We start from the raw sequence: 22,764 nt of genomic DNA, 5'->3' as shown, positions 1-22,764 counted from the left end.
AATTTCCCCTAAAGCCTTTGTACCTGGAAAGAAAGACACAAATCATAGTTCAGTATTTTGAAGTATTAGCAAAATATGCCCAAAAGTGGTTTTCTGTTCGTTAAACTAACAAAATTAAGGAGAAACAAACTACATTTCTGGGTAGTTACCAACAAATACATGCACTGGCAATTGCCTTATTTATGATTAATTCATTTAAATGCACTGGCATTGCGTAATTCTGCAAAACAAGACCTGTACTACCTGCTGTGGTAGCCACTTCCTGGCACTAACAGAGCACCACAGGCGGCCCTGAGCGGACATTTTTGTGTAGAAAAAAAAATGTAACAGAAGTAAGTGGGATTAGCCACACTCTCCACTCTGGTCATGACTATTATAACGTTGACCCTAACCATACCCCTACCATTCAAGCAGTACAGTTCAACAGAACAACAGGATCTCTAGCTGGGGTAAGACATGAGTCAATTATAAAGTCATGCAGATTCTCAGAATGGTCACTCACCCTTTCTTGGGGGTGGCAATGCCAACATCTGTCAGCTTCATACCCACTCCTAGAGAGACAGAAAGTGTTTTTTGGGTAACACTTTATTTTAGGGACACATCTATTAGCACTAATACATACAATATTAATGCCTTAGTAAGTAACTTGTAAGGCATGTACTAAGCAAAATCAGACAGTTGTTAGACATTTATTCGCAAATGTCTTGTTCATGCACAATAAGGGATTTATTACCAATATAACCTTAGTAAGGACCTAGTAGACTTATTTATGAGTAAGCAGTAAGTGCCAGAATACAATGTGTAGCTCCTGGTACACTGTGTGAACAAACCCTGAACAGTGTGAAAACAGATGTGGAATAAGGGTCCCTATTCTAAAGTGATGCATTGCTCAGCCCAGATGGCTTTGGGCCCCTGCACTACCAAGGGCCCCCACACTACCTAGGACCCAGACTCCAACCCCCCACACCCCAGCCCCCTAGGAAGCAAAGTGTAAGAACACTTCTGGATCTGCATTAGTCTCATTAGATAGGTAGATCTCACTAATACTACTGTAATCTGTGTAATTGGAAGCATTATATAGCAAGGATTGGACGTAAACTTCTCAATTACGGTGGGTGGTGAGATGTCATTTTTTTCATACACCAATTAGTTTTAATTGTAAAAACCCTACAATAAATGCAGAAAGTAACGATGAGTAATAAGTTTGGAAGCGAAACTAAGCTATTTCTTTGTGATAAATAAGTTAATGTTTGAGAAACTTAGCTCCAAGAAGTGCAGTGCATGATGGGTACGCCCTTAGTCAGAAAAGCAATGCATGGCCAATGCAGCAATGATAATATTTCTGTTGTTACGTACATGGCAAATTGTTTGGATAGCAACTAAATTTCACGAGTGAGGGGAGGAGCTAAGGACGTAGGCTCAGAGCTGGGTAGGTTGTCTGTTGGCCGAGATTGCGTACCCATCATGCACTGCACTTCTTGAAGCTAATGTTCTCAAACATTAACTTAATTATCACATAAGAATAGTTTAGTTTTGCTTCAAAACTATTATTCTAATGTTCTGCATTTATTTAGGTTTTTTTTTACAATTAAAACTCAGTGGTACATGAAAAAAATTACATCTCACCAACCCACCGCCATTGACAAGTGTACGTTAAATCCTTGCTATATTAAGACTCCTGTTACCTTCCTTACATTGATATGAACAAGAGAAAACTGGTGACTCAGCTAGGTAGGTGTTAATTATTTGTTATACTCTTACACTTTGTAAATCGGGGGAGCTAGGTAGGGTGGGCCTGGGTGGTGTGGGGGCCCTAGGTAACGAGGGGGACTTTGGTAGTGAGGAGGCCCTGAGCCATCTGGGCTGACCAATGCATCACTTTAGAATAGGGACCCTTATTCTGCATCTGTTTTCACACTGTTCAAGGTTTGTTCACACAGTGTGTCGGGAGCTTATACACATTGTATTCTGCCACTTACTACTTACTAATAAATAGAAATATAGGCTTACTGGTCCTTACTAAGGTTATATTAGTAATAAATCCCTAATTGGGCATGAACAAGACATTTGTGAATACATGCTTAACAACTGTCTTATTTTGCTTAGTACATGCCTTACAAGTTACTTACACAGGCATTAATATTGTATGTATTAGTGCTAATAGATGTATCCCTAAAATAAAGTGTTACCGTTTTTTGTTTTTGATTAGCATTGTAGCAAACACGTTTAAGTAAAAAGGTGACTAGGATCACTTACACGTAGCCTACCTCACATTCTATCTCAGTCACAACCCTGCTGGATTGAACTCTTTCACTTCATGCAAAGAACTAAGTTCTTGGCAAGTGCAAGTTACTGTGTGGGTGGGAACTTTTGTACTTTAATGTCGAAACTGAAACAATGTTTTCCTGATGCAGAACTACTGGTGTTCACTTAGCCAGGCCACGCCCTCCTAGTAACGCAACACCTTCTTGTTGCTTGTTGCTTCTAGTCAGGCCAAGAGCAATGTAAATATAATTTCTGATCTCCTGAAAAATCTGGAGCTCCACCCACTTTGTCGGACACCAGTCAACCAGTAGCAAACCTAAGGAGGCAGGTCAGCCATGCCATTTGGGAAACATTAATTGTTATGCTCTTGGTCAGACCAAGTCTCGAAGAGATTTGAAAGTCGATGAGAATCAGGCTAGTGTTCACTAGCCTCCTTGCTAATGCTAACACCAGGTCATGTCCCACCTTGCATGTCGGTCACCAGCAGGTTTCCCTCAGTGATGGTGTAGACCCAGTGCTGGAAGGCACAGCACTTCTGGCCCGCCTCCGAGTCCCTCCGCATTAAGTTGATCTCCTTCCCGTCCCTCACCGAGTACTTGACAAAGTCTCCTCTCAGCTCCTCTTCCAAGGTGGCATAGGGAATATTGTTAGCCGGCCGATGCACCAGGAAAATGGGAATGATCCTGGGGATGGAACACAGCAGGTGGGTGGTCAGTTAGTGAGATTTGTGGTGCAGTAGAGGTTATGGTAAATGCTTAGCAATTGGAGGAATTATAATGATCAGTGGTGAGTAGGGCTGCACAATTTATCGAAAATAATCGAAAATCGTGATAAAATTGTGAAATCGAAGCCGTGATTTTAATCGTAATTTAATCGTGGCAATAGTGACCTACATTTGAGAGCGTCCTTGAAGCTAGAACATACTGACAGGATGGTGTTTCTGGACAGAAATCTGTCTACCTAAGTTTCATGCTATTGCCTTTACATAATTATTCATTTTATTTTGCTCATCCCGTATATAATTCATTCTTGGTTATATTTCATCTTGTTATAATTTTCAAAATAAATCTGCAAAAAATCAATAATCGTGATTAATAATCGCCATTACGATTTTGACCAAAATAATCGTGATTATGATTTTTTTTCCATAATCGTGCAGCCCTAGTGGTGAGTATTTTGCACTGACACTGACCACCACTCTGCAGCAGAGGAGTAAAAAATGAAAGAGGAAGTGCTCTTACCTAGTATCTACCTCATTGGGTACAGTGGAATATTTGGTGTATATGCCTAATCTACAGTATATAATGTATTGTTGTAGTTGCATAGTTGCATTACGTCAGTGGTGGACGAAGTAAAAGTAAAAGTACTTTCATGGTGTAATTACAACAGTAGCACATGATATTACATAGCTGTTACACCGTTTACTCCATTTTGCCTACCTATTAAAATAGACTTTGTTATTACTGAAAATGAAAAACAATAAAAACCCAACAAGGACCCACCACAAACTCAACCCAACCTGTGCAGAATCAGCTTATCGTAAGGCAAGTACATTGATCTACTTTTTACTCAGATAAGTTACCTGTGTTGGAAAGAAACCATGTTTCTTTTTTTTTAACTTTTACTTTTACTTTGTCCACCACTGCATTACAGCAGTAAGACTGCTTCTACTTGTACTTAATACACCTCTGCTCTATGTTCAACACCATTAATGTAAGATACATTTTATATAGGCAAACTAGCTCACTAAACTTTGCTGAGGTTAATAGTTACTTGGGGACAGATCAACTAAAGTAGGCGAGGGGCTGTCTACTCCTGTCACCCTTAACTGGTGAATGATATTAACTAGGCCTATGGTCAGCCTAATTTCTTCATAGCAAATTAATAAATGAAGTAAAACCTTACACTGAAAGGACAAAATGTGAAAGTACCTGGTATGGTTCTACTTACTCGGGAAGCTCCCCAAACGACTCTGCAGACTTGGCCACGTTGTTATAGGCTTTGATGTACTCTCTGGCTGTATTTTGCACATGACATTCCTAAGGAGTGCAACAGAGACAGGTATGTTATAGATGCATTATAACGTATATGTATTGCAGATGATCAAATTACAGAATGTGCTTTATGAATATTAGTTCTCAGTGGAAAAATAGATTCAAAATGCTGACACAATGGGACACCTTCACCTACCTAAAGCAATTGTACTAGCAATCATTGTACTTGCAATCATTGCAATCAATGCTCCAAGTACAGCAGCACTTCCTGAACTTCCCTCTGGATCAATACAGTTGCTCTACCAACCTCTACTCTTTGCTCAACTTCTCGACCGAATTCTGGGCCCCTGCTCTCCTGGGGCCCAGGCCAACTGACCCCTTTATCCACCACCCCTGTCGTCCTCCCTGCTCACCTCCACGGCTAGGTTGTAGTTCCTCTGGACCAGCTCCTCGATGCTGTTGGTGCCGTGGTCGATGGTGTTGTGGACCTTGAGGACGCAGGGGTGTCCGGGGCCAAGGTCGAACACGGTGCCCGCCTTCAGGGTGGCGCGGAAGGCCTTGCGGTGCATGCCCTCGCCGAAGTGCTCCCTCTCGGTGGAGATGCTGGCCGGCTGGTGCTCGCCGAAGTACTGCTCGGACAGGAAGTCCTCCTTGAAGAGGAGCGGGGCGCACTGCACGTCCTCCTCCTCGCCCATCACCTCCGCCGGCTCCGCTGGCGAATCAGACACAAATATCCATTACTAATCTAGTAGTGCTATACAAATACAGTTATTATTATTATCATTATTATTATCATTATTATGATTATTATTATTAATCAGTCTGTAACATATCATCACTATAATGTGTAATAATTACCTGTACATTAGATAGCTCTATAAACATGGTATTACAGTATAAAAGGGTATAAATTAGTTTAATCAAGTTGAACAAAGAAACTAACAAGAAAAAAAAATGCTTTGTTTTTGTACGGAGTGAGCAGCCAGCGAGATGGGCGGATGAAGAGTGAAATGAGAAATGAAGTGTTCAGCTTTAACTGGGTGGAGACTAGAGAGCGCTCGATCACATCAATCAAAAACGTGCAACACTTACCTTCATTACTATGGCTTGGGATGACCAGTTCACAGAGAACTGATGGAGTAAAGAAAAAAAAAGCAGAGAACATGTGTGAGAGAAACGACATGGAAATGACGTGTGTATTTAGACTGGGAGGTAATGCAATGGTGACTCAACACAGTCTGTGTATTATATCTGGTTCAGAGGGCCAGGTCCTCAGAGAGGAATAAACCCTGTGTGTTTAACATGTTGTTGTCATTTCCTTCATTAACTATAGAATGTGTCTGATGATTCGTGTACTTATTAGTATAAACAGGCTGAAATAATATGTAGCAGGTTTGATGTGAGGACTTGTGCGGACACACTGGTTAAGAATGACTGTATCAAATAAGCAGCAGTGGCATGGAACAATTTAAAAAGCTTTTTTACAGAACTACCGTTGAGATGTGTCATGCATCATAAACAGTGTTAATGCATGCCTAGAAAGCAATCAGAGAGCATCAGGAGATTTCAGAGGGTCATAAATGTCTATGGTCTTCTTACTGTACCTTCAGACGTGAAGTGGAAGTCGGAGTGAACGGAGCCGAGGGAGCACGTGAGGATGCAGCGGTACATGCCTAGGTCTTTACTGCAGGCCTTCTGCAAGGTGAGGCTCTCCCCGCTACCATCGCCAGCGCTGCCAAGGCAAGGCAAGGCAAGGTAAGTTTATTTGTATAGCACATTTCATACACAGGTGCAACTCAATGTGCTTCACAACATTAACAAATGCAAAAAAAGAAAGGAAACATGGAAGAAAGAAGGAATTATATTAGAGTCAAAGAACATTTAAAACATTAAGATAAGACATAAGGTAAAATGATTGTAGATGCCAAGGGGACAACAACAGTATTATTATTCCATTGCATTACACTCAGCTGTTTATTCTTATACAGTTATAGTGTTGTCCTGCAAGCATGGCCGTAACTACCATTGAGGACACAGAGGTCATGTCCTCTGTATTTTTTTCAGTGATGTAAAATGTATCTATTGATGAAAACCGATATATGATCAACAATGATAAATTCAGTCTATATACGCCACCCCCATTTATCCTCAAGAGAGTGATTGATGAAAACAAACTTAAGAGTTTGACTGAACTGTTTGAAAAATTCTAAATATGCAGTACAGCGCGGAGTATTTGCCCTCGATATTTGGAAATGTCTGGTTACGGCCCTGCCTGCAAGCCTTCTCCTGCTACCATCACCAGCAACGAAGGTGACAACAACATGGGTTAATATAAGTTACTTAATAGCTGTAAACGAATAAACTCTGCCAGAGCTTAAGTCCTACAAATACTGGACAGTAGTTTATTTTCATTAAAATTAGCGTTTTCCTGCAGGCCTTCGGTAAGGTAAGGCTCTCCCCACTCCCATCACCAGTGGTGCCAGGTCGCAACAACAGGCCTTTATATCTAACAATGTCTGTCACAGTTTATAGTGAAGTATTTAATCACAGTCCTACATTTATATATATATATTTTGCAAAATTAGTACTTTACAGCAGGACCTCAGAATGCTCAGGTGCCAGGTGACAACCAGGGCTGTAGTGGAGGGTAAACGCACGTAAACGCTGTTTACGCACCTCTGGAATTTAGGAAATAGCGTTTACCCTGACAACAGTAAGAGTTTACCTATGTCCATCATAGCACATACTACTAGTTGCTTTCTTACTGTATGCATTTATATATAATTATTTAGTCATAGCCCTACACATATATTAAAATTGCACAAACTGCATGCTATACGCTGTACTCCCCTTCTCCTTTGCACAGTACTATAGGCAGCTAGTCAGAATGTGTGTGCATATAAGCAAATGGATGCTCATATTAATTTCACATTTCCCCTAAAGCTACTAATGTGAGGCTGGTTAAAAACAAACACCACCAACAAAAAAATCAATAGACAATCCCCCGCCGACCACCAGCACTGTAACTTGATATTTTTTTGACATTATATAAGTTTGGCTGAGGCAATCGTTACACAAGGATCTCAGTTCAGTTCAGTTGGCTCTACTGTATATATACAGCAGGGCTCCAGTCCAGTCAGCAGAGGGCAACACTATCAAACAAGAACTGGAAGTCTGAATCACGCCACAGCCCAGCACAGCACAGCACAGCACAGTAAAGCACAGCACAGCACAGCACAGCACAGTAAAGCACAGCACAGCACGGTACATCACAGAACAGGACAGCACATTACATAAAGAGCAAATATCACTCCTGGTCCTCTCCCACCCACGGTGGAGGTGATGAATCATCATCTTAACTCGCTTAATATTCATTTTGGTGTCAGTCAGATATGTGGTCAGTCAACCAACAACAAAGACACAGTGCCCCCTAGAGGTATAAGATGTCCAGTGTATGAGAATGCCTTTTTGGAAAAATACGGTATCCACACAATGCAAAGCATGGGGTATGCACCAGGAAGGTGGCGAAGTTAAACTACAGGAACTGGTCAAACTAATAATACATAGCATGCAGAAATCATTCAAAAATGAGTACTACAGGCTCCTCCTTTAGATGATTGACTGAAGAGTCAATGTTCAAAAATTGTTATGTATTACTGAACTATGTGTTTGCATATATAAAAAATTAGTTTACCGACAACGTAACCAGGTTTCACTGTGCATATTTAGCTGTGAATTAAGGACAACTTCTGGCTAAATACTGAGGCATGTCCTATCAATTCAATTTATGATAATCATCATCATCATCATCTTCACCACCACCACCACCACAACCACCATCATCATCATCATCATCATCATCATCATCATCATCATCATCAACAACAACATTATCATCATCATCACCACCACCACCACCACAACCACCACCATCATCATCATCATCATCAACAACAACATTATCATCATCATCATCATTTTCTTTATGTCATTTTACATTACATTACATTGCATTACATTGCATTTGGCAGACGCTTAATAACCAAAACGACTTTCAAAAGAGGACATAATCATAGCCAACATCACAAGCAAATACAAAGTGCACAGGAAATATACAGAACATCTTACCTCTTCTTGTTCTCCGATAGCACTGTTCCTCCCTTTGTCCAGGTGACAGTGGCATTGGTGGCAATGGGCCCAAACTGGCACTTGAGACAGACACTCTGGGGATCTTCTGGGACAGGCAGTGCCTGGATCTCCTCCACCACCTTAGGGGCTGTTATGGAAATACAGTTGGTTATCAGATGAACAGGTCAGGACTCACTCGATTATAACCACTGTATAATGGAGTCATTAGTTATGATCTAGTGCCATCTATTCCAAATGACTTGGTTATTCAGCCAGGTGACATGCTGGTTGGATGATCACCTGGCTGAATTGGACTGGTAAAATTTGGACTATGTGGCACTAGATTGTAAATAATGAATCCATTTTGCCCATCACTCGGTTATGATTACGTAGAGCAGTGTTTCCCAACCTTTTTTGTCTTGTGTACCCCCTAAACATTTTTGTTGTGCCATGAGTTCCCCCCAAGTCAAGTTCTATATCACTTTCTCTATCCCAATGTAACTTAGTACCATACATTTGTTACAATTACATTTTTCAAGTACCAAGTACCCCCTGCAGTGTGCTCGCGTACCCCTAGTGGTGCACGTACCCCTGGTTGGGAATCACTGACGTAGAGTATTAAAGGTAGAGTGTTTACATTTTTGTAGTTTATTTACAGAATTTAAGCTGCCAATTCACAATGTTTTTCATGAATATTTACTACCATACGTTTTCATCATGGCTGGGAAATGTACACTTTTCATACATGAATAGGCGGATTTTCTTCGTGTAATCCACGATTTTGAATCGCCAATCATACACGTCATGAACATCTAAACCTACTCTGCTCAGACCAGACCAATATTAATTAAAAGAGATCAAATGGGCAGCATCATTATTTTAAATTAACTACTAAAATTACTTACTGGACCTTTAACTCATCTATAAATACAATGATAAACACAAGATGCGCTCCTAATTTAAAGCAACACTATGTCATTTTTTTTTTCTTCATCATCCTACATGTTGGAAATTGAATTGTTTGACATTGGAACTAGAGTATAGCACAACGACATGGCAGTATGCTTGTAGTCCATGGAGGATGTCAAAGTGAATTCAAAAGGGCCTTTCAAACTGTGACATTCTCAAGCCACCAAATGACTTTCAAAATACTGTATTATTTGAGGTCGAAAAAATACTTGTATTGTGTGTATTCATTGTGTGTTGCTTTAACAAAACAGTCAGAAATTGATTATACATTACCCTATTACTAATTATGTAATTAATCATTAATTCTTCATTAATTACACATTGTTAATACTGGTATACAGAAATGATCATGATAAATGCAATGATTTTCCACACCTGGCTTTGGTGGGGGTATCTTGGCTTTGACCACATCGCTGTATGCCTTTTTGTGCAGCACTCCATGCTTGTCCGCAGTGGCCTTTGGTACGGGCTCGGAGAGAACACTGTCTTTCTCCAAACCTTTCTTCGGACCAAATATGGCCTCAAAAGATGCGATCTTGCCTTTCGCCCCCGTCACTTTCTTTTGGACACTATCCACATGTGCCGTAGATGCTTCAGCATTGCAAGCCTTATCCTTTGCAGTCTTCTGCGTGGCTCCGTTCTCCACTTCGGCCAGAGGCACCACTTCTGATTTCCCTGTGGTGGAGGAAGCCTGGTGATGTTTCTTCTTCCTTCTCCCATGGCTTTTGTGGTGTGTCACCTTCTCCGTTATGACAATTGTCTCAATGACAGTCACGGGTGCGTCCTCGCTGCTCACGTTGTTGGGTAACACGGAGCCTGAGCTCTGAGATTCCGGATGGACGTTCTCCTGTTTCTTGGAGGCATGTGCTGCCGAGTGATGGCCTCCGGACTTGTCCTTGTGGTGGTGCCTGGAGTGACCTCTGCCCTCCAAGGAACTCTTTGAAGTCTTGTGAGGCATCTTGTCGCTTTTGATAAAAGAGTCCGTGAAATTACCCTCCTGTCCTTTGTTGGCACATGGAGAAGAACACGGCTTGGACTCTAGAGTGAGACACGCCACACGGTCCTGCTCTAAAACCGTATAATGTTCTCCTGTGGCGATCAACAGGTTGTCACACTCTCTCCTGATGTTGTTGGCTTTGAGTAGAGACTCTTCGTCGATAAAGAGAGACTCTCCCTCCTCTGCGTCCTCATCCTCAGAGGAACATGAGCCGCTGGAGACCGAGGACGATTCCCAACTACCTGACGAGTCGGTGGTTTCAGACACACTCTCGATCTCGCGAGTTTGATGTTCACCCAGCAGCAGTGAGGGAAAAGCAGTGCCGATCGAGCGTGCCCAAGCCTCGGGGTCCTTGGGTAGTCCACCAGCACTGAGATGATCCCCTGGCAAGGGGCAGCTAACCAGACGCTGGGCAGAGTCGCAGAGATAGGGCTGACCGGTGGCGGGGCCGAAGGGAATTATCAAGTGCGGAAATCCTCTCTTCTCCCCTTGCAGCCGCCGCAGAGATCCAGCGCTCAGCTCTGAACTGGAAACCCCCCTCCGCGAGGAGTCTGCTTGGTCCAAGCTGCATGTCAAGTGTCCCGTCTCGGAGTCTGTGGCCAGGAAAGGCGCATAGGCACCGTGCCCCTCTCCTCCTAGAGCTGCTCGGCTGAGGTAATCTGAGATGTTCAGAGTGCCATAAGTCCTCTCGCCTTTCTCCTCAGAGCTCAAGACGGGCAGGGACACGCCGCCTTCGGTCGCCCCCCACAGAGTGCTGCCTGGCTGCAGAGGGGGGGGGAGAGAAAAGCATGAAGCTAACGCTGGCAAAAGACATTTCATACAAGGCTCAGAGGAACTTTCAGAAAGTACGAAACAGCATGCTGGACGTGACGCACGAAACTATTACTGTAACATAAAAATAACAACTTGATTTGCTTGGTTGACTTGGAATTCCATGTATGTTTTTTCCCCTCATATCACATTTCGCAAAGTTATTCCGACAATCTGTTGCTCTTGTTCTTACATACCTTCGAGGAGCATTAGTTTACTGCCGCCCGAGCCCATGCCGCCTTAATGAGGGAGCCCAGTGTTCATAATACACGCTTGGTTGAGTTTCATCACTATTAAAAGCGGCCCTGCCTACGTAACTCATGCATGGCGAGCTGAGCCAATGAGAGGGGGCCTCCGTCGCCCTCCCTGGGCCAGTGAGATGTGTGAGAGCGGAGGGAAGTGCAAAACTGGAGGAGCCTGCGGAGTCGAGTTTCAACGTCCACCACCAGCCACTCCACACCCCAACACACACACACACACACACACATGCACACACACATACACACACACACACACACACACACACACACACGCACGCACGCACACGCAGACACACACAGCACCAGCCTGCACCCCTAACACCAACACCAAAACATTCACCCAACCTCGCCACCCTGCCTGCAAACTCCCATGGGGTTTGTGCTATTATCATGCACTGACTGCTCTAAAATTAGCGTGTTTCGTGCGAGTTATCTGCTTTTTTCACTTCCATTTCTTGTTCAGCTGCAGCTGTCAGTCTGAGTAAGTGTTTTAGTGGTGTTTGCCAGTGTTTGTGTGTGTGTGTGTGTGTGTGTGTGTGTGTGTGTGTGTGTGTGTGTGTGTGTGTGTGTGTGTGTGTGTGTGTGTGTGTGTGTGTGTGTGTGTGTGTGTGTGTTTGTGTACGTGTGTGTAATTGGCTGTATGCCATACATGGGTGTAAATGACTCTGTGTGACTGTGTGTGTGCTAATACTCATGTCAGCTCATATTTGTTATTGTGTGCAAGTGTGTGCGAGTGCGTGTTCGTCGTGTGTGTGTGTGTGTGTGTGTGTGTGTGTGTGTGTGTGTGTGTGTGTGTGTGTGTGTGTGTGTGTGTGTGTGTGTGTGTGTGTGTGTGTGTGTGTGTGTGTGTGTGTGTGTGTGTGTGTGTGTGTGTGTGTGTGTGTGTGTGTGTGTTGGGGTGTGGAGTGGTGATTTATGTATCTGAAGTTTTCTATGCAAACCATGTACTGTAGCGTGTGTGTGAGAATATGCATGTGCTGCTGTATGTATGTATGGAAGAAATGTTGTGACTTATGCAACATGGGCCTATGGTATACCCAAATGCCTAGCCAAAGTAGCTTTGTAGCGATAGTGTTTCCAGGCAAACTGTGCCCCTCACGATCCAGGACTCTGTGATGGCATTCGTGCCGTGCAGGCTGACCCGACACCTGTGTCTTGTTGCCAGAGCGCTGTGAGCGGATCATATTCAATGATGAAAACTATGTCTGAAAATTCCTTCCTGCTATTGCAACGGTGCTAAATTAGGACTCCTATCAAGGACAAAGAAGAGTAAAGGTACATGTACGAGTTCCCGCTTCGCCAACACACGGGCACACGCAGGGTAAAAACTAAAGAAATGTAGCCGTTGTATTCAAACAAAACCTATAACACAAATCTACAATCACAAACCAACAGATTGCAGTAAACCTTTAAGAAGGTATAGATTCTAAAATAGAGTATGGACCTTTTTGAGCATGCATTATCAACTTTTACCTCTTTAAAACATAACAATAAAAGGCCAAACAAAGCCCCAAAAATAGTACAGTTCAGCTGGAGATGTTTTAAACATGCTTGCTCACCTGAAAATGCTGTTGTCCGCCATCTTTAGACGGCTGTTGTAGAGAGGCTTGTATCTTGCGGTACAAATCTGTCTGAATCCTATAGCTGTCCCCATACAGCAAGTTCCTGGGACAGTCCGGCTGGTGCACAAAGGGTTCACCCGCCGACAGCGTGTCACAGGCGGCCCCCATGTCGCCAGACAAAGCTGCAGTTTTCTCCGCTGGGGTCGGCAGGCAGCTGCATGCAACTACCGTGTGTGATGTCGTCGGTCCCCTGGAATCCCCGTCCACTTCCGCTCCGCCGACCCCAGTCTCAGCTGACTGATGTACTCCAAGAGCCAACAGGTTTTGGGGGAGGGTCGTGACCGCCTGCCCCTTTTGGCTGGACCCGCCTGGGCTGGCTTCCACTTCCACGGCTTGTTGGCCCTTCTGGATAGCCATGCCGCTGGCCTCTATTCCTGATTCACAGCCGTTTGGATCTTCTGGATGGGTAGGCAAAGCAGGTGCCCAGTCTGACAGAGCGCTAACCCAGCTGTCAGAGGACGACCATCTCTCGATAGGCGGCATCCAGAGGGCCGAGTGACTACTGCCTGGCTCTGGCTCACTCTCTGTTTCCCCCGGGCCGCCCTGCTCGCTTAAACCCTTTGTGCTGCGTGTCGTGTAAACGTTTGTTGACTCATCGCAGCTACTCACGACAGGAGAATGGCCCCACTCGTCATTCTCCTCACCTGCCAAGAACTGGCAGGCATCCAGCCATGACTCGTTAGACGATGAGTCATAGTCTGCTCGCTTGACACTGACTCCTTCACCCTCGTCCTCCTCTCCCACAGAGGCGTCAGTTAAGTCCCCCGGGGCAACAGGTGCCTGGTTCTGTGTTCCAGTTGCCTGTGACTGGTACCAGTTACCGCTTTCGCTTAAGCTTAGCGCCGAGAGGCTTTGCGTAATTGAATTCTGGACGTTATAGGTCAAGGGATGGCTGTCAATTCCGCCTATGTCACCCTCTGTGGTATCCACCTGTTGTTTATCAGTGACGTTCATCAAAGGCTGATCTGAGTAATGTGTCTCGAAATATCTAAGCTGTCCCTCTTCTTCCGTACTGCCACTGTGACAGATTTCTAAGTTTCTAACTTCAGAGATAACTTGACAGGTTTCTAATGCCATCCTTGTCTCATCCTGAGAGGTAACTGCAACCTCCTCCCTGACATCAGGAGAAGTTTGGAACTGAGGTTCCTCGATCACAACATCTGCCATAACCTGAGACAATAAAACAGAGTCGCATTTTACAAACTTTTCTGCATCACTTGCCTCTATCTCTCCCTGGTCATTGGTTAGATGCTGCACTAACAACTCGCTGGTGGTGTCAGGTGTTAAAGTCATTGCGTCGCAGGATACAGTCTCTAAACTGGTCTTGTCAGAGTCACTCAGAAGACTGAGGTGGATGTTTGAGGCAGCGCCAGTGTTATCTGCATTTCTGCCTATAGAAATAGTTGAATCCAGAGTATCTTTAGCTGTTTCAACCAGAGAGCTACTTTGTTCAGCTTCATTCTTTGAAAAGTTCTCATCTGTCTGCACCGAGAAATGAGTTTCACAGTATTCTAAAGACTTCTGCTCACTTTCAAGGCTAATCTCCTGGTCCTCGGTTGATGATCCCTGTATAGTTTTTAAGACTTGATTTCTGTCACACTTAGTCACAGACATTCCCTCAGTGTAGCCCTCCTGGTATAAGCCATGTGTTTCCTCAGGCGCAAGATTGTCTGAAGACTGAGCAACGTGACATGTCTGAGCTTCCTGAGGCTTTTCACTGCAACTGTCACTGATTTCTAACTGTGTCCACCCCTCTATCTCAGACACAACTCTAACCTCTTCTCTTACATCGGGAATAGGTAGAAACTGAACCTCCTCTTCACCCACCACATCTGTAGTGTCCTCTGAGGTCACTACAAGGGAGTCACTGTCCACTGACTTCTCCAAGTCTCCCTTTACAGGATCCTCCTGTTTTTCCATGAGATTGCAGACATCTGTCAAATGTTCTGTGTCAACCACCAGCTCACTTGTATCAGTTTCAGGTGTTAAGTTGACTGTGGTGCAAGATGTAACTTCAACATTGCTGTCCTCAGCATTAATGTCTTTGTTTGTGGCCTGGTCAGAATTAGCTGCACTCACACCTAGGGCTGTTGCCAGAGAATCCGCAGAACATGGTACAGAAGGAGCAGGGATGAGAATTTCATTTGGTGCCATTTCATGCTCAGCGCTAATCTCGCCAGCGTTCATTGTGAAATTCTCCTCACTCTGCACCAAGACATGTGTGCCACTGTAACCCAAAACCTGCTGCGCCACTTCAGCCTCACATTCAAGGCTGACCCCCTGTGCTTCTGTTTGTGATCCCTGAAGGGGATTTAAGACATTGTGTGTATCACTACCACTACCACCAGCTACGGACGTTCCTTCTATGTCGACTTCCTGGTAACCATGTGTGCTGCCTTCCTGGATACCATGACTTTCCTTGGGTGCTTGATTCCCTACATGCCGCTGATCTGAGTAAGGTTTATCAGTTTGCTTGGTCTCAATGTCTATGTGTTTTTTACTGTCCACTCCTGAACTTCTACTGTCTGAAGTATTTAATTGTGTCCACTCGTCTGCTTCAGAAACAGCTTTCAGTTCTTCTTTCACATCAGAAGAGTGTTCAATTTGAGGTTCCTCAACCACCACATCTGTGGTAGCCTGACTCACCGCAAAAGAGTCACATTTTACCCGCGTGCCCAAATCACCCTCCACAGTCTCTTGTTTACCACTGATGGGATTCTTTGAATGTGTTTCCAAATGTGTTTGATGTCTGCCTTCTTCTGGCTTGAAAGCATCACACGTTACTACCTCAGTCCATGGCTCTACCTCAGGTACAGGTCTAAAGAGGTCAGAACATTCAAATTGAAATTCCTTAGCCAACAGATTTGTGGTAGCTTGGCTCAGTGCTAAATAGTTGGGTTTTATACAAATGTGCCTCTCGTCTTCCTCAGTATCTTTCTGTTCATCAACCACCAGCTTACTCTTCTCATTTTGGGCTCTGAGATTAGTATTGGTTTGAAGACCGCTGCTGCTAACCGCACAAGTTTCTAAAGACGTCGACCGAGAATCGACAAAACAGTGTGCTGGTGTGATAACGCAGTCCATCAAAGTACCAAGAACGGAACTAGTTTTACTGGGGCAGTTGTTAGTGCCCCTGTTGTTTCTTGTTTCAACAGTGGCATTTGGGGCATCCACGCCTGTGTCTACCACCACCCTTGGACCTGCGCTGGTTTCACCGTGCTCTGTAGTCAGGTCACTGTCACAGCTGGCTCCTCTGTCACTCAGAGGAGTGGCCTGTAGCTGGCTGAGACACGTGTCATCGGCTGCGGTGGGGACAGCGGTCGAAGTGTCAGTGTGACCTGCTGTCATTGTTTCGGTTAATCCCACTGTCACAATGCCTGGCTCAGGTTCAGGAAGTGGGGCACTGCAGGGGGAGAGAGAGAGAGAGAGAAAGACAGAGAGAGAGAGAGAGAGAGAGACAGAGACAGAGACAGAGACAGAGAGGAAGAGAGACAGAGAGAGAGAGAGAGACAGAGACAGAGAGGAAGAGAGACAGAGAGAGAGAGACAGACAGAGAGAGAGAGAGAGACAGAGAGAGAGACAGAGAGTCAGAGAGAGAGAGACACAGAGAGAGAGAGAGAGAGAGAGAGAGAGAGAGAGAGAGAGAGAGAGAGAGAGAGAGAAAGAAAATGATTAGGCCTATACATTGAAATGAAATGATAAAGGCCTGCAACACTGTTCTACGCACCCAAACAAAGTTATATGTTCTACTGTATATGCCATTAAACTTTGTTTGGGAGCATCGAACAGTGTTGTGGACCTTTCAGCTATCGTCTGTTTGGTCCAGCACCTGTGTTGCACTGATGAGTGCAAATTCTCTGTCTTTTTGCATAGGCCTATACATTGCCGCGTCTTTGAGAGGGAGGTGGATCACAGTTGCTGTTTTATTTCAATAAAGCAGAGTAGGCCTATATTCTAAATATCCAAAGTACATTTTCCACGTGTGTTTCAACAATAACAGCCAGCGCCATCTCTGCTATTTATTCCGAGTTTTCACTGTATTTTTTCTTTTTTCACTTTTACTTTGTTGTAAACAAATATCCTGCACACTGTCTATTACACTTGCAATATTATGCTCATAATGTTTTGGTCATTCAGACCGTGGGTAAACTCACCTGAAGACGATCTGAATGACCAACACATTGTGAGCAAGTGTAATGGACTTTGAACCACTGATTACATTGAATGCACTCATTACAATTGAGCCATGCAAAATTGTCCATAATTGTCCCTAATTGTCACTTCTACCTTGTGTCAGTGGTGCCCTTCAGCCTTCTGACCCATCCAGTGTCTGAGTACTCATACTCATACTCATCCTCTCGTCTGTTTGGGTCAGTCATGTCATTCATGAAGCCTTAATCTTCACCTGTGAACAGGTCAGAGGACACGCACACACACACAACATACCTCTGTTACCAATTACAAGCTTGTTTAACTGACTTCACTCAACTTCAGCACAGATTCATCCTAGCAAACATTGAGGTCGTGATGTTGTTGCCTGATAACATTGACATGATTTGTGCATCATTGGGTGGTCATTGAGCTAAATCAAACATAACAACTGGGCTTATACGATAAAATACATAAAACATAAAATGCACCATCGTAAATGTACAAACAACGCGAAAACATAAACATGAGGTATAACACCATATACAATGATTCAGAACATATTCAGAAACCATTTAAACATACACATCCGTTGATAAATGAAAGTAAACAAGCAAAATATTGTCATCTCAACTCCATGTGTTTAGAGGCAGAGAGGTTCTAAGCCTCAAACGGCAACCTTTAACCTTTCATATTCCTGGATCATGGCAATATCAACTTTACAGTTGTTAGAATAGCTTTTGAGGAGTAGACATGTGGCAATGTTCCCAGATCGGCACAGCAAGCACCCCAAGCTCTTCACTCCTTCTCTGATAGCCCTTTTAAAAACCAAGACCTATAATTGTGCTGTGGCTGCCAAACATTTGATATCAATATACTGTGTGAGTCTTATCCTGGACACTCACCAGCACTCATCTCTCTAAGTGAAAGATGAATTCTTTCCTATAGTGCACACGTATCTGGTGTGCTTTTGTGACCCCACTTACATGTGATATTATTATTGGGATGTTATAGTGATATTTTGACAATTTTGGGTGCCTGATGAAACGCAGATTTGTAAAATGTTCCAAAGCTTCGGACATAATATAAGATATAATATAGAAAGTAATTCTTCATCTATGATAAGAAACAAGTCAACAAGTGAAAAAAAGAAAAACTTGTTTGCCATGAAAAGCTAAATTTAGCAAAAGTTGGTAACATTTTGTTTTATGGTGTCTTTTAGTGTAGCCTATCTACATGTAATAGAATGTAAAATGATGTGCTTACACTGTACCCCCTAACCCTAATCCTAGCCCCTAACCCTAACCATAATCCCAACCCTAGCCCTAACCCTAACTGTAATCCTGACCCTACGGTAACTGTAATCCTAACCCTAACCCTAACCCTAACTCTAACCCTAATCCTGACCCTAACTAACCCTAACCCTAACCCTAACCCTAATCCTAATCCTAACCCGAACCCTAATCCTGACCCTAACCCTAACTAACCCTAAACCTAACCCTAACCGTAATCCTAACCCTAACCCTAATCCTGACCCAAACCCTAATACTAATGTAGAGTGCAAATATAATGTTACATGTTGTGATACACTATATTTGTTACGCTATCAAATTAATGTAAAAGGAAAGTCGCCCCATAATGGTACATACACACCGAGATATTCACATTCGCTTAACGTGCCCGGGAACATTGCGAGTCCGAGAGGTACGCGGACTGCCTTGCACACTGCACAGTCAGCGTCCACGCTCTATCCACGGGCAGCAGCCATTCATTTTCAATGGAGCCTGCTCATTGAACGCGGACATCCGCGCAGGAAAATAGACTCGAGTTGTATTTTCAAGGAGCATCGCGGACATGTCCGGTTGGGCCGGACATGCGCCCCGCTTACACCGCGCTCCTGTGTGTAAGGCATGATCTGTTTACATGTATTCTAACCGTTTCGGACACGATATCGGACACGTTCAGTGGACGTCCGCGCTGGTGGTGTGTATGCACCGCAATGCACGCCGTACTATCAGAGGCATGCTGTAATAGTCAGTGAAATCTTAATAACCATAGTATTAGTCTATTATGACAGAACACAGGGCCTTTAGTATTGCACTAAGACACGTTCACTGCCATTCTGTAACAACTAATTTATAAAACTGTGTTTTAGCGGGTTAAAATTAAGAGTGACAGAAAATATTCAGAATTGTTGCGGCTTTTAATGTAGCAAACACTACGTTGAGCCAAGAACTAGCTTGGCCTCATTTCATCCTTATGCCGTAAGTAAGTCGAGATGGGAGAGAAAACTCCATGGGATGCAAAGCAGGCATGAGAGTGTACGATATAGGTTACTCAGGAGTCTAAATGAAGCCTGCGCATGTCATCAGTACACGTGCTCACAATATCAAAAATAAAGTTAATCCCATCTCTGATGTGACAACTTTGCATAGTGTTCCATCAGGTCATTCAGTATGTTGCAACTCCTAGACTGTTGGAACAGTGCCCATACCTCTGTATGTAAGTCCGTGAAGTCTATTTTCACATTTTGAAAATCTGTTGAAAAACATTTTGTTTTTCAAATTGAAAACATAACAGCAAAACAAGGTAGCAAAGAGTATGACATTTTCTGTAACATAATTTGATTGATGCTCTTGATTCATTCTGTGGCATCCTGGGGAAATAATTTCAGATGTCATCTGACAGCTCAGCCAGTTGATAGTTGATAGTGTGTTTGTGTAAGTTTTCCATTCCCGTTTTCACGCTTGACAACATTGACAAGTTACAACACCCATCACTGTTGTGTTTGTGTGGGAAGCAATACAGCAAATATGGAGGTTCAACCTCATTTCATGTACTGCAAAAGTCTAATTTTAAATCCAATAGTAATTATTTTAAATTGATAATAGTGGTAAATATTCCTGAAAATGAAAGAGTCTGTGAAATGGCAAAAACCAAACAGGCTCTATAATGTGCCAACTTAAAGGCATGTTTGTTTTCAACTTCTAACAGTGTTTCGAAATGTGCTTCATATTTGACAGAGGGCGAGAACATCAACACAAGCTAATTTATTACAGTAACCCTCCTTGTTGTGTAGAGGGTAATCACAGGATGAGTTAGGTTTAGGTCTATTTTGACGCTGGGGGTTTATTTTTAAAGGACAATAAACCTGTCATCACCTGTTTGTAGTGAGGCTACCCTAAGAGCAGAGCCTAGTAGTATCATAACAACGTGAATTTGATTACCCACAGTACAGTATCGCCTATTCACTGACTGCACACTAAAAATACAGTGACGAAACATAGGATGACACAGCACTGTTTTGGTTTCATACCACTGCATGTTGTAAATTGTCTCATTCCTACAAACTCTTGGGAAAATTTCATAATTTCTTCCTAGATGTTCAACACAATATTCCTTCTTTCCTCTGTAGTAGTCCATGCATGTCATTCATTTCAAATGGCTTTAGATGTCTTTACACATAGAGAGCAACAAGCCTTGAAGAATTCAAACACAACACCACCTGTAAACACCACCAATAAAATAGTGACCAACAGCTTACAAACACCTGCAGCTTACAAATTGATTTCTCGTTCAGTCTCAATAAAATATTTTCCCCCCATTTTCTATCACAAGTTGGAAGCGCACACACAGACATAAACATTCCAGGCTAAGTACCCAATCCTCGAGACTCTGCGTCTCTCTCGTCTCTAGGATCGGCTGCCAACGGATTAAAGCGCATGCTATGTGTAATTACCCTGCGCGGCAAAAGGCCCTCAGTCGTCACAATGGACCCTGTCGTCCAGCTCCAGATATTTCCAGAATGTTTTTTTGTTACATACCTTTTTAACATCCAAATGACTATTACTGAACACTGATGTAGGGCACACGACCATGTTCACTCGGGAGACTATACGGGGGAACTTGGGGAGGCGGGCGTCTATTTTTAGGTGTTGTGCCCCCCTAAGTACAAAGTCGGTTACCTGATAGCTTAGACATGTGCCGGCTCTGGGCACTTAACACCGCATGTCTATATTTGCCCTCTTTTTTTTCCCTCACCCATCGCCCATCTCTGAGTCCAAGATACCTCCACTTTCACTCCCAGTGGGGTCTCTTGTAATCAGGGCCAGTCAAGTCAGGTCTGAAGGGTGAGGATGGAACAAGCGGCTGATGGTTTTTAGGCAGACCTCCAAGACCCTGCCTGGCGCCTCTACCGTTTGGGAGATTTGGTAACTGATCGTACATCTCTGGTAGCTCATCACTTTCACTCACAGTGTGTTCTCTAAATCAGCTTTAGGGGGGAAGTCAGTCTGGCGGGCATGTGTGAGACGGTGTGAGAGTTTTTCAGGCTGAAGCCCCAAAGACAAACCAATGACTGTTGAGGGTTAAGAGTTTATTCAAATATTTTTTAGGGTTTTACACCTTTATTATTCAGATAGAACTGTGGGAAAGACAGCTAATGAGTTGGGAAGGATCTTCAAATGACCTCAGGACAGAATCGAACCCAGGTCCCTGTCGTTGTAATGGTAAAGCGCACCTGAGCCACTGAGCCACATCAACCCTATAGGGCAAAGCCTTTAAAATTGTTGACCACCAAACTCTGCCTACCATTGGTGCCACTGCTGTTGAGCTGTGATGCATGAGGCAACCCATGGGGTCTCTTGGCATTTAAAGACATTTTAATTAAGCACTCAGGAACAACAGAATACTTCCGATGAGAGATTTACCGACAGATCAGACATTTTTAAAATGTCTACTGCCTTTGAGGTCCATAGTTTGTGTACAGCTTTTATGTACTCGGTTAGTCCTCTGCAATCTGTATGTCGTCCTCCATCAGCTCTATCTAAATGTATGTGCATCTGTCTCCATTTCTGCCTGGTCTATCTATGTAAATGTATGTCTGTGAATCTGCTCTCATCATTTCCCAAGGCAGCGCAGCACAGCACTAACCCACGTGCGTGTGTAACATGAGGTACTGTAGGCTACTCCAGTCCTCTTCACAGGGCTGCTGACAGCTTTGGGGCGGTCATCTGAAGTCATCTGAAAGCCCCCCCTCCACCTCAATACATACAATAGAATGGGGACCCAATTCTGGAACCACCCCCCTCTCCCTGGGCCCTGGACAACTGGCCCCCTTGCCCTAGCCCTTCCTTTCCCTACTGACAGGTGTTGTGTTTTCATACACGTCGCCTGTGACACGGCTCTGTTGCTCAACTCCTCTCAGGAACGCATAGCAGACCGGCCACAGGGCGAATGGTATTGTGACATGGAAAATTGTGCTCTACATGTTTCCCGTGCTGTTGAGTTGAATTAAAGCCCAAGAAATAGGCAGGTGTCATCTTAGAGGCCACTGTTGTTTAACATGAAAAATATGAAGTTGGGTGGGTTATTGTGCTTAACATGACAGTGAAGTTTTTCCAAACTTCAAAATTGTTACATGCTTCTTCTCTGCTGATGAGTTGACTTCAAACGAAAAAAAAAAATAGGTAGGCCTATCTGAAACGCTAAAATTAATATTGGTTTCTGGTTTGATGCAGAAAAACCATTTGATTTGGCGATGTTAAATGGTTTGTATGATCGTAATACGG

The 22,764-nt window shown here is 43.7% G+C and overlaps 1 protein-coding gene across 3 annotated transcripts in view; it reads right to left on the bottom strand.

Moving 5' to 3' along the window:
* The window catches only part of alpk2 (alpha-kinase 2), a 22,971-nt gene extending 1,871 nt beyond the window's left edge, over positions 1 to 21,100 (bottom strand). The window contains exons 1-12 of one of the 3 annotated variants that reach the window (XM_063210624.1): positions 21,019 to 21,100; positions 17,333 to 17,450; positions 12,983 to 16,448; positions 9,732 to 11,115; positions 8,388 to 8,535; positions 5,864 to 5,991; positions 5,352 to 5,390; positions 4,673 to 4,971; positions 4,216 to 4,304; positions 2,731 to 2,948; positions 503 to 551; positions 1 to 23 (exon numbers count right to left, since the gene is read on the bottom strand). The exon at positions 1 to 23 is cut by the window's left edge and continues 1,871 nt beyond it. In XM_063210624.1, the coding sequence (XP_063066694.1) occupies positions 1 to 23; positions 503 to 551; positions 2,731 to 2,948; positions 4,216 to 4,304; positions 4,673 to 4,971; positions 5,352 to 5,390; positions 5,864 to 5,991; positions 8,388 to 8,535; positions 9,732 to 11,115; positions 12,983 to 16,448; positions 17,333 to 17,433 (5,944 nt within the window). In that variant the 5' untranslated portion in view covers positions 17,434 to 17,450; positions 21,019 to 21,100. Of the gene's footprint in view, positions 24 to 502; positions 552 to 2,730; positions 2,949 to 4,215; positions 4,305 to 4,672; positions 4,972 to 5,351; positions 5,391 to 5,863; positions 5,992 to 8,387; positions 8,536 to 9,731; positions 11,116 to 12,982; positions 16,449 to 17,332; positions 17,451 to 20,933 lie in introns of all 3 variants that reach the window. The other 2 variants (XM_063210623.1, XM_063210625.1) reach the window with 2 other exon arrangements.
* Between the last annotated feature and the right edge of the window lie 1,664 nt (positions 21,101 to 22,764).

The sequence above is a fragment of the Engraulis encrasicolus genome, chromosome 11 (genome assembly GCF_034702125.1).
Source record: "Engraulis encrasicolus isolate BLACKSEA-1 chromosome 11, IST_EnEncr_1.0, whole genome shotgun sequence".
In the NCBI taxonomy this organism is placed as follows: domain Eukaryota; kingdom Metazoa; phylum Chordata; class Actinopteri; order Clupeiformes; family Engraulidae; genus Engraulis; species Engraulis encrasicolus.
This window is presented reverse-complemented; position numbering and strand designations above follow the sequence as displayed.